This window comes from Salmo salar, chromosome 07 (genome assembly GCF_965601325.2).
Source record: "Salmo salar chromosome 07, fSalSal1, whole genome shotgun sequence".
Lineage (NCBI taxonomy): Eukaryota > Metazoa > Chordata > Actinopteri > Salmoniformes > Salmonidae > Salmo > Salmo salar.
In genome coordinates this window covers 25,477,669-25,492,034 of record NC_138297.1, presented here as the reverse complement: position 1 = coordinate 25,492,034, position 14,366 = coordinate 25,477,669, and the positions used below count along the sequence as shown (strand labels likewise).

The window sequence follows — 14,366 nt, the reverse complement described above, 5'->3', positions numbered from 1 at the left end:
ATGCAGTAGTGCCACAGTGCACATACTGCAGCAGCAAAATGGTTGTAAAAACCATCGCTTTCCTTTCAGAGGGGTTTGGAGGAATAATAAAAAGGGGGCTCGGAGGGCAGAGAAAAAGCTCTATCGCGTAGTAAAAATCACAGAGAACTAGTGGAGAAAGAAGCCAAAAGGACATGTGGATGGACATAAAAGCACATCTGTGATGCTTGGAGCATGGGACCGCTTCAGTCCGTGTGAAGTTATCAGCATATTATATTATAATAAACAGAGAAAACCCTGCTAAAACAAACTGCTATTCAAAATAAGCATTAATTTCCTCAAAAAATTATTGAACAGAAGGTCCACTATAACTTCTTGGTAAGTTACATTAGTTACTTTCTAGCTGGTGGAGAAACTGTGACAACAGAACAGACTTAGGGTTGCATCTCTCTCTCTCTCTCTCTCTCTCTCTCTCTCTCTCTCTCTCTCTCTCTCTCTCTCTCTCTCTCTCTCTCTGTCTCTCTCTCTCTCTCTCTCGTGGAGAAGGAGAGAGAGATGGAGAGATGGAGGGAGAGACCCAGGCATTTTGTCTGAGGCTGCGGAGGTGTTGGATGAAGGCTGATCTGACCCGAGCAGATCAGGAAGAAGTGAGAGAGGGAGGGAGAGAGAGAGAGGGGCTCCTTTGAATCCTCCGTGGCTGGCGGGCCTTTGAGCTAGGTTATGTTTCTCCCCTCCCCACACCCCCACTAACCCCAAGGAAACAATTAGATCAAATGTTTTGTGCCAGTCAGTCTCTCTCCTTGATGTACTATCAAAGGGCCGGAGATAGAGAAAAGGAGGGAGACGGAGGAAGAAAAAAAATGAACAAGAAAAGGAATACGGTCGGTGGGACAGCAACAAACGATTCCAGCGACGGGAGAGGGGAAGGTCAGGGCGTAATTATGAGAGGTTAAATGCTTTTCCCGGCTTCGCCTGTCTAGGAGATTGAAATAAAAATGGCGGGATTGTAAAAGGAGTGTGGCCCTCTACTCGGCTAACATGGAAGGGGTGTCGTGGCTGTGATCTGTACATGTTCTCTCTCTCTCTTTCACTGTTACTACAAGCTGATCCCTTCTCAGAGGAACAGAGGGGCAGTAGTGCGCTCTGATTGGAGTGCTGAGTAACATGAGAGAGGACCTGAGGGCCAGCTGATTGGTTGGAAATATAATCTCAGAAGGAGCGGTAAATGGTTGGAGTTGATAGGGAGGGATATGACTGTGTATCTCAGTGAAGCAGGGTTAGGGTCAATTCCATTTAAATTCTTCAGTTAATTGATTCAAAAATCAAATTGATCCCAACCTTTCACTGGAGTGAATCTGACAGAGAGAGGGTCCGTCCCATACAATACAAAAACACAACGGTTTTCTCTACCTTTCTGAAGAGAGCGGTGAGTCTCTCGCGGGTGTTGTAGTAGACAGAGTTGACCCAGATGAGGCGGATGAGGTTGAGGATGTGGGCCAGCTTGGGAACCACCTCTCTGGGCTTGAGCTGAGCCATCTCCTCACATGGCTCCCTCAGCAGGGACAGGAAGGACAGGTTGGACTGGGCTTGGAGAGAGCCATCCTAGAAACACAGACATGGCGTCTCAAATGACACCCTATTCACTACATGGTGCGCTACTTTCAACCAGAGCCCTAGTAGGGAGTGGAGAGGTAGGACTTGGAAAGAGGGTATTGGTTTGAGGTGAACTTTGGTAAGCTGAACTCAATTTTAATGACTTATGAATAGACTACTCTACAGTGTCTGAATTCAGAATTCTTGCATAATCAGGAAATATCCCATCTCTGCTCTATGCATGCTAGCCTGGTCCCAGATCTCTTTGTACTGTCTTGCCAACTCCTATGGTCTCTGTCACACCAGGAGTTGGCAAGACAGCACAAACACTGGGACCAGGCTATGTGTACGCTTTCTCTGCTATGTGTGTGTGTGTGTGTGTGTGTGTGTGTGTGTGTGTGTGTGTGTGTGTGTGTGTGTGTGTGTGTGTATCTGCTTGGCACCTGGATCTGCTTGGCCAGCTTGCAGAAGGGGGGTACGTAGGAGGACTTGGAGAGCTGCAGCGTGCTCTGGATGTGACGGACCCCGGGCTTCTGCAACTGCTGGCTGATCCCAGAGAGGTCGGCACAGCGACTCCTCCAGAAGGAGATCTCCTCCAGGGGTCCAGAGCTGTCCCCCGTCTCCACCGTCTCCTGAGCATTCAGCACCTCCTTGATCTGACGGGTCCAGTGGATCATCACCACTGGGGAGGGGGAGGAGAGGGGATGGGGACAGAGGGGAGGAAAGGAGCAGAGAAGGGACGGAGAAAGGAGAGGGAGCGGACATAAGACGGCAGGGCAGTTGAATTAGATGAGGGTGAGAACAACAGAGGACAACAGAGTCAGGTACATTAGGAGTAACATGAATTGGAAAGCGAAAATGTTGTGATATTTATGAAAATACGCCACCGCCAGCTTCACGCACGCACGCACAGACACACACACACACACACACACACACACACACACACACACACACTCCCCCGCCCCAGGCTTACTCTCCAGTCTCTGCACCAGCTCCTTGTCCTTGCTGGCCACCTCCGGGCTATGCTGCAGGGCCTCCATAGGGATATAAAGCACTGTGTTGCCCACCAGCTTGAACCTGGTGTCTGCACACACACACACACACACACTCACACACACACACACACACACACACACACACACACACACACACACACACACACACACACACACACACACACACACACACACACACACACACACAAACATTATTATATGAAACGCAATCTAATCATATTATGGTGTTGACAACAATGCAGATCAAGCATTCGGAAGCATTCATATATTTGATTTCCAAGAAATAAAGCCATTTTAAATTGACTTCCTAGAAAACGCCTGGTGTTGTATATCTATAGAATAGAGTGTTAAGGATAATAAAGGTAGCTAATGGTTCAACACTGTAACGTGTGTGCCCCCCCCCCCCCCCCCCCCCCCCCCCCGTCACGTAGACAACGTTCAAATATCTAGTACATCGACACAAACCAAGGCAAACCAACGTCCACTACTTCTACTGTAGCCCACCGAGTAGAACTTAGCGGAAACAGTTCCCCGCATCTCTCATCCTGCACCACACACCTCAAACATCTCCCACCACTTGAGCGAGAAATGCAGGAGTGAAAGGTTGACCAAAAACAACTACAATGCAGAGAAACATGAAAGAAAAATGGTTTGAATGAAAGAACAAGTGGTCGGTGGGTCCAAACAGAGTGCATTGGCCTGATAAATGAAGAGATGAAAGAGAACAGGGTCGGAGTATCAGTGTGAACCAGAGACTCTGGCTGTACTGCCTCTTGACTGGGAGGATAGTTAGGAGACACACACACATAGAGAGACACACACACAGAGAGCAAGACTGGAAGCACAACAAAGAGATGCTCTGGCCTTTATGGGAAGAGTAAGAACACAAAAACAGAAGGAGAAATAATGAGACAACTCAGAGCAGCGAAGGTGAACAAAACCGCTAAAGAGCAATGCTGTTTTGGGTGTGTGTGTTTTGGGTGTGTGTGTTTTGGGTGTGTGTGTCTGCTTGAATCCATGTGTGTGTCTGATTGGGAACCTTTCGTGGATAAGTACCTATACATGTCTGTGTATAGATATAGATTTTGTTGTGCTTTGTGTATTTATATGTATCCAGTTAGTTGACCTTTGGCAGACTGAAGTGAATGGATGAAGACACAGAGGACAAGGTAAAGCTTTGCCTTCTGGCCAAATGCATCTGCTTCCTGATTGCTAGTGCGGCGTGCCAGGCGTGGGTGAAACCTGTATACCAGAGGCCATATTACCTGGGCTGTGCTCGCCTCTCACCTCAATTACATATTTATGTAGTAAATGTATTAAAGGCATCATCTGCAGTCACAGTGGTTGCATAGGTCGCGCCTCAAATGGCACCACTATTTGGTGCACTGCTTTTGACCAGGGCCCATAGGGATCTGTTGAAAAGTAGTGCACTATATATGGAATCGGGTGCCATTGAGACAAACACAGTTATTTGTTTGGCTTAGTAAGTTTTACATGTCGATATCTCGCAACAAGAAGAATGTTGTTTAGTTTACCCTGGAGGAATGGTATCCTTGAAATGCTTCGTTTTTTCTTAGGTAATTGACTGAATATGATCCATAAAATGAGTAAGGGGGAAGAGAGAAAAAAAAACAAAGAATGAAAGTACTACTGTCAGAATTTAATATTGCCCAAACCATTGGCTGATTATCCCATGAGTCTGACTGAGCTGCTGCTTCAGGTGAACAGTGTGTGTGTGTGTGTGTGTGTGTGTGTGTGTGTGTGTGTGTGTGTGTGTGTGTGTGTGTGTGTGTGTGTGTGTGTGTGGTGTGTGTGTGTGTGTGTGTGTGTGTGTGTGTGTGTTCTGATTGTGTGTGTGCAGTTTCTGTTTACCGGCAGTGTAAAAAGTGGCGTAGTCTACGGTGATTTGGATAATTAGCATGATAACTGAACCATCACAGCGCTCCACTGGCTGTGTGTGTGTGTGCCCGGGTACGTGTGTGTACAGTACGTGTGTGTACGTGTGTGACTCTGACTGCACTGCGTGATTATGATTATGACTACGTGTGTCCTCATTGAGGTCACTTTTACTCAGAACCTTGACCTTTTTACTGAGAAGAAGAATAAGGAACCAATAGCACAATAAGACTCTATAGGCTGCTACAACACATGAAAGAACAACTAAATCAACCGTGAAGCATGAAACAGATCAATGGTTTTCTGTCAAAGCAGTCGTTTTGTCAAAGGGAAAAATGGAGTGTTGTTGAGGTTCTCGCTCAGAAAAAATTGTTTTTTTTTAGGTCTGAGCTGGTCACTTTTTAAATATATTAGTGCAAAGAGGGTGCTCATGGGACCTCATGGGGAGAGAGAGGGGGATGAAATAGACAGAAGTGGAGCTGAAAGAGAGGGGGATAAGAGCGGGACTCCTGTGGAGTTGGGGAGGAAGAAGTGCAGGAACTATGTGAAAACTCTGGGTGGCGCTGTGGTGAAGTGGCGCACGTGTGGAAGGCTAACACTAGGTGGCGCTGTGACGACTCTAGGAGCCACCTGTGACTTAGCAGCACCTACCTGTGAGGTTTGTGAGGAAGCGATGCATGTGGGCGGAGTAGTTGTTCTTGATGCTCTCGGGCCAGGCGGTGCTGAGGGTGACCTGGGGGGCGTGCACTCCGTTCATCATCCTCAGCAGGCTCTCGGTGGCGTTGCCCCGCACCGTACCAAACTGCACCGTGCTCTCAAACGTCTCCTCAAGGATCAGACCGCCATCAGAGCGGACGAAGAAGGCCAGCTGGTCTACCACCTATAGGGAGGGGGGAGAGGGGAGGAGAAGGAGCACCAGACAATGGTTGGAAGAAAGAGGAGGGGGTGTGGAGAGGCAGGAAACACAAGTGGGTAATACGTTTGAACACATTAGCAAAAGATGTAAAAATACATAATTCAATTCTGCATTCTCTGATTCTCCTTTGTGTTAGGAGGAGGAAACTAACTGGTGTAGCGCCGCCTGAAAACGTAGACATTTCTCTTCCCCTTTAGACGGAGCTTGGTATTCAGGGACATCATTATCTCAATCTACAAAGCTCCAATCATTTGTAATAATAATAATGCACTGACGGTGCAATACAAGGAAGGCGCTCGAGGAAGAATCTCTACCTTGTTCTAACTGTGTGTGAACAGGGCTGGGGCTGGGGAAGTAGCTACCTGAGATCTCTACTTAAGGATATCTACCTTGTTCTAACTATATGTGAACAGGGCTGGGGCAGTAGCTACCTGAGATCTCTACTTAAGGATATCTAACTTGTTCTAACTGTGTGTGAACAGGGCTGGGGAAGTAGCTACCTGAGATCTCTACTTAAGGATATCTAACTTGTTCTAACTGTATGTGAACAGGGCTGGGGCAGTAGCTACCTGAGATCTCTACTTAAGGATATCTACCTTGTTCTAACTGTGTGTGAACAGGGCTGGGGCAGTAGCTACCTGAGATCTCTACTTAAGGATATCTACCTTGTTCTAACTGTGTGTGAACAGGGCTGGGGCAGGGGCAGTAGCTACCTGAGATCTCTACTTAAGGATATCTACCTTGTTCTAACTGTGTGTGAACAGGGCTGGGGCAGTAGCTACCTGAGATCTCTACTTAAGGATATCTACCTTGTTCTAACTGTGTGTGAACAGGGCTGGGGCAGTAGCTACCTGAGATCTTTACTTAAGGATATCTACCTTGTTCTAACTGTGTGTGAACAGGGCTGGGGCAGTAGCTACCTGAGATCTCTACTTAAGGATATCTACCTTGTTCTAACTGTGTGTGAACAGGGCTGGGGCAGTAGCTACCTGAGATCTCTACTTAAGGATATCTACCTTGTTCTAACTGTGTGTGAACAGGGCTGGGGCAGTAGCTACCTGAGATCTTTACTTAAGGATATCTACCTTGGGGCAAATCCTAACATTCATTCAACTAAAGTCTCCTATTGACATCAATGTGTGGCTAAGTGGAAATTCGACTCAAGTGAAGGTTATGATTTGACCCAATATTAGCGGTTATTGAGGCTGTACCTGAGACGGCATGGCGTACTCCACCCGGAGGCCAGCGTAGGGGTCTGGGTAGACCACTAGGGTCCTGATGGAGCTGTCCAGGATGAAGTTATCCAGGGCTTTCTCGTTCTCCTCTGACCAAGGCAGCTTAGACATGCCAGTCAGAGCCACACGGTTTTTAAACAGCATCCTCTGCAGAGGAAAAAAAGGGAAAGGTGAAAAACTGGAAACAAGAAAATAATCAATCAATTAAATGTATTCATAAAGACTATTTTACAACAACAGTTGTCACAGGGGTTCTTACTAATGTCACTGAGTAGCAACATACCCCTCGACCATCCGGTCTTCCTTTACATGCAATTCCAAACCCCCAGAAGCTTTTTCAATAATAACAACACACAGTATCATTTCTTTATGGAGAGGACAGAGGAGAAAGAGCTAGCCTAAACCCAAAATCTGTTATTATTACCCAAATATATCATGGTCATATTACCATGCGGATAGATACAGGGCTGTGGTGCTCTTCTCTGCTGTCTTGTAATGTCGAATATGTTAGCAGGCAAACTGTGTAGCGGATGGGAGTTAGATCACTAACACTGTAGCTACACCACCCACCACCCCCCGCTACGCTCCACAGCTGCTGCCATCGTCCACAGGGCTATGGTCACTGCATGGAAATGCCATCTCTGTGTGGGTGGGTGTCTCTGTGTGTGTGTGTTCAGAGTGGTAATTAATTATATTAATTCAATTGATGAGAGAGACAGTGACTGTGCAGGTTCACTGACCAGCTGCTCACAAATCACCTCCTCCTGTTCTCCACAATTATACCATTGTGTCCAATAGACTGAAACTGCCTTTTGACATTTTGTAGTGTGTGTGTGTGTGTGTGTGTGTGTGTGTGTGTGTGTGTGTGTGTGTGTGTGTGTTAATCTGCAATGGAGACACAGTGTAATTTGATACCATCGTGTGTAAGTCTTCTGATGCTACATTGTATTTGACAATCAATTCATTACTGTTGACAGGACATTCGCTATAGGGGGATACAGTATCATGATGGATTTACCAGGCCCACGGTGTACGTGTCCACTTCTTCTATGGTCACAGCCGTTCCTTGGCTGCTTTCCTCTTGAATCTCCTCTGTGCGTCACACACACAGGCAAACACACGCACGCGCAACACACACACACACACACACACACACACACACACACACACACACACACACACACACACACACACACACACACACACACACACACACACACACACACACACACACACACACAGGCAAACACACGCACACACACACACACACACCACATTTCAATAAGTATATGTAATTGCTGCGACAGGCCGACTCAGATTTTCATAACTACATCTTATTTTCTGTATTGTCAAGATAATCTCTGCTATTCTCTTTCCTGTCATTCTGGGGGGTGCAGTCATTACTTTCCGCAGTGGTTCATTTTTTTATTTCATTTCTTTTTTTATTTAACCTTTAATTAACTACGAGTTCACTGCCGATAAACGTCTGCTCCTGTAATAACTTAATTACATAATTTAGACATTTCGGATAAAAGTATCTATTGTAAAATCTATTTTATGCCTTATCATTTGAATAACCTTTTGGCAACCGAATCAATGAGTGTAAAAATAGCTAATTAAATCAATCGGAGCGTTTGAGCTATGACGAAAACAAGCTGAATGGTTGCATGGTTCCTGATGGCATGTTCAGCAGGGCACAACCTTCTCAGGTAGAAATACATTATGGAGAACGGACTGACATAACAGATCGCGTATGCTTCCAGATGACGTGGAGAAAATGAATCATTTCCTGCTGTTATTGTCTCATGTCAGATGGCGTCACTCCTCCTCCATCAACCAAACTGCCTTGCAGGACGTGGAACTCATATTCACGTTGAAATATTGAGCGTCCGCCATTCAAATAATGTAAACAAATGTCCTCATTTATTATATATCACTGCACTTTCATATGACTCTCAGTGAAATTGGCAGAACAACTAGCTAAATTATTTTAAAAAATGTGTGACAGTGTTTTAATAGTGAGAAAAGAAAAACAAAACGGTGGCTATTTCCTACACAAATTCTGTGCAAGGACATTGGTTGCCAGTGCAGTGACTTGATCAGCTGTGCAGCTAACTGTTGTTTTAATGTTTATGGTTGTTGCTAGCTAGCTTACTGACGCAGCTGGCTAGCCAGTCGGCTAGCTCTTTCTTCACTGACATGAAAAGCTTGCTTAGCCTGTTTAAACTACCCTGAAGTTGTAGACATGCAGCTCCACAATTAAGAGGAACTGACTGTTATCATAAAGCATCAAAGATGATTTCAGTGACTGGCTCAGCTGTTACTGGACACATTTATGCTAGCTTTTGTGCCCATAGTCAAACTTCAGAAATACTGCTCATAATCCTGAGCTAGATGTAAAATGGGCCGACTTCTTCAACAAAAAACATCAACATTATTGACAGATGTATTGTTTTAGCTTAGATTCATTTAGACTGTTTTGAGGCAGAAATGGGGTTCAGCAACAGACGATGTAGCCTAGGTAATATTTTTGAATGTTAGACAGCCCATTGTAGCTGGACTACTCTTCATCTATCCCACTGTCCATTGCGAGAAACGAGACAGATCAGTGCAGGCGGAATCAACGCGCTGTCTGATGTAAGACAATGGCAAGCTGCTCTATACACGATACAATATTTCTATGTGCAACGTTTATAGCGTTGATCGCACCCACCTGAACATGAGCCTGGTTGTGTGACATGCTAGACTAGTTAGTATATAGAGTCCAGGTTTGGTTATGTTAGCCTGGTCTAAGATCTGTTTGTGTAATCCTGCCAACTCTATTGCTGTCCTTCTCAAGGCAAACATGTTCGGTATGACAATGAGTAACCTAACGTAGCAGGCCTTTCTTTCTTTCTGATCCTGACCAGAACATTTTTTTGTAGGGGAGGTTCTCTTCTGCACTGTTCAACCAATCCAGTAAATGTGGAGGAGGAGTTAAGAGTGTCACCTTATTAAAGTCCAAATGCGGACATCGCATCACAGGCTCTCTTTCCATTTCCCCTAAACACCGGATGCATCCTGTTGTTCCGACCCAGCAGAGGGTGGACAATGAGTGGCAAGGAGTTGGCACGATAACACAAACAGACTTCCTGGCACTCAGGTTTGGTTATGTCTCCTCTAGGCCTTTACCTCCAGGCTGCGTCTCCTTGTCTTCAGGCAGGCTCTCCCCAGGAGCAGGCGTGATGCTCTGGTTCTTGGCCTTTTTGCTCTTACCAGAGCTGGAACGCTTGGACTTGCCCGAGGACTTGCCCGAGCGGGGCTTCTCTGGGTCCGCCATGGCCAACGAACCAGCCGCTGATGTTTGTCGTCAGCTGTAGAGGAGAGGAGAATAAAAAAGAAAGATATACTGATACACTGACTCAGTGAAGGTAAATAAACTGAGCCTTTAAGTCCCCTCCAATTACCCTCCATAGGAAACCCTATTCCCTCTGATTCAGAGGGGTTGGGTTAAATGTGGAAGACACATTTCAGTTGAATACATTCAGTTGGACAACTGACTAGGTATCCCTCTTTCCCCTTTCCCTAGGACAATCTGGTGGTCCAGCCAAGGGAGTAAATGCTTGCAAATTAGTGTGAGACAGACAGTCCTGCTGTCTGGAGGAAACATCTGAGACAAAAGTAATAAACTCAAAACGGCAACAGGCTCATGAACTATTTATCTATCTGGGGCAGATATCCCCTCTCTGGTTTAGCCAACCACCTCACTTGTCAAAGCTGGCAGGGTGACCATGTCTTTATTAAAACTTTGATTAAGTTCCCAAGTTGTCCGTTTCTAAGGGCTGTAGCTATGTAATAAAAGAGACAGGTTATTGAGGAAAGAAGAGAAAGGGAGTAATAAAAAGAAAGTTAGCAGAAAACCCTTTGAAATACACCCTCCCTTTAGATGTGAAATGGGAGGGAGCAGGTATAGTTGACAGTGATCAATAACATTAATATAGACTGAGTCTGCTTCTGGCAGAGATGAACGAACTGTTAGAGATACAGTACTGGGATTTAATGTCAAACAGTGGACGGTTGTTGCAGAGGAAAGCCACCAAGAATTGTCCCAGTTGGAGTTAACGAGTGTCAAGTGAGCATACAAAATGCTTAGCTACTGTATATTGAACACACTGTAGCTAGCTAATGTAACTTGATACACATTTCTTTCTTTATAAGCTTGTCATTATCTTATTGCAGGATGGGTTTGCCTCTGAAGGCATGCTAAATCCATAATTTCCTTTCCAAAATTGTACATTTCTATATAAGTAGAATTACTTTTCAGCATTTCACTAGCTAGCTGCAGACCAAATAGAGTTAGCTAACAACGGTAGCTACAGTAACGTCGCTACCTACTTGACAACCACCTTACCTTCCGTCAGGTAATAACTGTTTGCAACTCCACGTGTTTAATGATTTACCTAGCTATAACACCTACATCAATACTGTTTATTCTTACATACTCTAAAACCACTAGATACGAAATGGCGTGATAAAATAGTTTTGAAGTAAACTGGCCAGGCAACTTTATCGGTTTCTTCTATGGTAGTTGGCTCCACTCTCCGGCTTTTGTAGAGGCGCGCTTGTAGACACGTCTCCATAGAAACGGCTCACGAGAGGGGGTTGCTTTGCACCGGTTCCACTTGCTCTTCTCGTTGCAAGCGCACCTCGCGAGAAGACAAGCCCACCTCGCGAGAAGACAAGCCCTCTACAACGATGGGACGTGGTCTTTCATGTCCCCAATTTGCTCATAACGAATGATTTCCAATTGATTGTACAGTAACGTTATCGGTATGTTATCTCGTCGTCATGATAATTAGGCTACCCCATTCTGATGCAGCTGTAGGAAGGTTCGTGGGAAGAAAAAAAATATGCGCGTACAAATTCAGATAAATAGACATTATAAATACCATATCACATTGCTTTCATTATCAAACAGCACAGTGAGAAATCCAGCAGGTGTGGCAGAGAATAATTACTGAGTGAGCGTGCCATGTTTGAGTGAATACAACCAACTGTCACTACACATTTTTACAAAATCACTCATCATAAACGACAACGGTAGGCCAACCAAGTGAATGCTAATTTAAAAAATGATCAGCATTAGATGTTGCACTTTCTGTGGCGAAAGTGACATATGACATTCCTGTTGATAAAAACAATAAATATGATGCTTTGAAAGAGAATCTGACTCACTGCAGGGAGAGTGCCTGGGATGCCAAGGCGTAGCCATTGAAACATTTTGCTTTATGAATGTTAAACTGGACTGGACATATCCAATGTAAACATTGCTAACTAGAAAAAATCAAGGCCATGGGGGCATCTACTCAGTTAAATATAAGAAAATACATCCTTACTGTATTAGGCCTATTCACTGTCTGAACTCCTCTGTTGCTCTCCTCCAATGTATCAATCATGTAAGAATGGAGTGGCATATTGGATAGGGAAAAATAAACTGTAGGCCTACCCAAAGAACCCTCTCAAATGTCAACATGCAATTCCTAAGAGGCTGAAACAAGTTTGAAACACATACATTTTTCCAGTCTAACAAATCTGACTTTCACTTTTCACCATTTTCCACATCTCAAGTTTTTAAAATGGACAAGGCGAAAATGGACAGGCACCAGTAAGATTCCTTTCTATTCGTTGACCCTTGAGGATCACACAGCCATAGTGAGCCACTTGCTTTTTACACGAAAGGGTAAGTACCACGTCTGGGATTCCTCTGGACTCTGAGAGACGGAGAGTGCACTCCTTCAACCCTCTCTTGTGCATCAGAAAATGGGCACAGGCAGCTCAAAGCTGAACCTTGACAAAAAGCAGCAGGGGAGTTGAAGTTCAGGGCCAGCTATTTTTATTTTTTATTTATAAAAAAAGATATATTAAACTTTAAATTCCCTAAACCCATTCATATGTTATGTTGGAAGCTTTTGGCTGTGATAATGTCACTCAACCCCTAGTGCCCATAACGCATTCAACTCAATTACCTTTCTATTCTACGCACAGATAGTCTGATATCTACAAACAAGGCTGTGTTCTGTGGCCTCTCTCTCTCACACAGAGAGAGAGAGAGAGAGAGAGGGAAAACTGTTCAGTCTTTCTATGCTGTCTTGGAAACATCTACACAAACATACATTTTCTTGAAGGTGCAATGCATCTACTGATTAATCGTTCTGTAGCCTAGCACCAGAGGAAATGGAGGAAAAAAGTCTCAAGACATGTCAAAAGAAACAGAATGATACAGCTGTACATTTAAAACACATTTAGAGCTGTGTCGGTATTTGACTCAATGTGTCTTGAGATTTGACTGCATCTCAGAAGGTAACTAAATACACTATTTTGCTAGGTCATATTCCTCACAGTCTGTTTGTGTGTGTGTGTGGGTAGGTTGGTTGGTTGGTTGGTGGGCAACTGCTCTCTGCTAGCTGCTTTTGAGCAGAACGTGAAGGTGAGTCAGCAAGAGGGCTGATGCAGGAGTGAGCAGGACTGATGTACACACACACACACACACACACACACACACACACACACACACAGCCCGCAGGCTCTTCAGCCTCCTGTCAATGGAGCCTTGTGTTTACTCAGCCACTGCTCTTTATACCTTATACTGTACATTACTACTGCAGTGAGGCTTAGTCAGCCCACACACAGCCAGAATAACAGCAAACTGTTATATAAGCGATAAATGAACATGGGTTTGTTTATCTGTCTTCCTGTTAGACTATGGCTTGATTTAGGGCCGAGTTTTTTCTGGCCATGTGATCTGAGACTGATCAAGGTAAACTTTGGGTGCTGGCCCTGGGTCAAGCGGTCAGGAGAAACTCTGGGCCCTGGGCCTGGGTCACGCAGTCAGGAGAAACTCTGGAACCTGGGTCACGTGGTCAGGAGAAAAACTAGGCGCTGCCCCTGGGTCACGCGGTCAGGAAAAACTCTGGAACCTGGGTCACGTGGTCAGGAGAAAAACTAGGCGCTGCCCCTGGGTCACGCAGTCAGGAGAAACTCTGGAACCTGGGTCACGCGGTCAGGAGTAACTCTGGGCCCTAAATCTTGACTGTGCAGCCCTGTACTTCGGAATTAGTAGCTTAGCAAAGCAGTAGTAGTGCTGTGTTACAATATCAGATACTTCAAGAATGTGCATTAGCAGGCCACAGGATGGTTTCTGAGCAGCATATTACATGACCCCCTAACAGGACAGATGTTTCTACCCATTTTCACGTTTACCCCCCAAGAAACTGAAACATATTTCCATTTTGGTCACAAACATTGCAGGCCCTCCAGAAGTAATAATGCCGTCTGGATGTCTGTGCGACCAGCAAAGCACTAAGGCATCCATTGGAATCAGCAGAAAACGAGAGGCTAAAACGTTTTAATAAAACATACCTACACAGGGACACATTCTGTTTTAAGATTAATGGCAAGGAGAGAGTCCTTTTTTTTCCATTCGTTCGTTCTATTTCTCAATAATTCATTTTTGTCGAGATGAAAAGAAGGACATATTTCCCTTTGCTTGTTTTGGAGCCTTCGGGACGGGAAGTTTGTTTGGTAAGTGTTGCTGCCATAGAGGGCCATGGAGGCTAAGGGTCCTTCTACGCCCTCATCATCAGTTTGCAATTTGTCTAGACTCAAAGCTCAATATCTTGATGTGTGTTTTAGCCCCTAAATCTAGTTTCATAGACCTCTGAAGCTCCAGACTAGCCAATCTATTTTAGT

General features: G+C 45.0%; 1 protein-coding gene across 1 annotated transcript in view; it reads right to left on the bottom strand.

Moving 5' to 3' along the window:
- Positions 1–11,241, bottom strand: part of dnah2 (dynein, axonemal, heavy chain 2) — a 207,176-nt gene extending 195,935 nt beyond the window's left edge. The window contains exons 1-8 of the mRNA XM_014206991.3: positions 11,029–11,241; positions 9,810–9,991; positions 7,657–7,730; positions 6,615–6,785; positions 5,139–5,367; positions 2,549–2,659; positions 2,016–2,254; positions 1,390–1,581 (exon numbers count right to left, since the gene is read on the bottom strand). Coding sequence (XP_014062466.3) covers positions 1,390–1,581; positions 2,016–2,254; positions 2,549–2,659; positions 5,139–5,367; positions 6,615–6,785; positions 7,657–7,730; positions 9,810–9,957 — 1,164 coding nt within the window. The 5' untranslated portion in view covers positions 9,958–9,991; positions 11,029–11,241. The remainder of the gene's footprint in view (positions 1–1,389; positions 1,582–2,015; positions 2,255–2,548; positions 2,660–5,138; positions 5,368–6,614; positions 6,786–7,656; positions 7,731–9,809; positions 9,992–11,028) is intronic.
- Between the last annotated feature and the right edge of the window lie 3,125 nt (positions 11,242–14,366).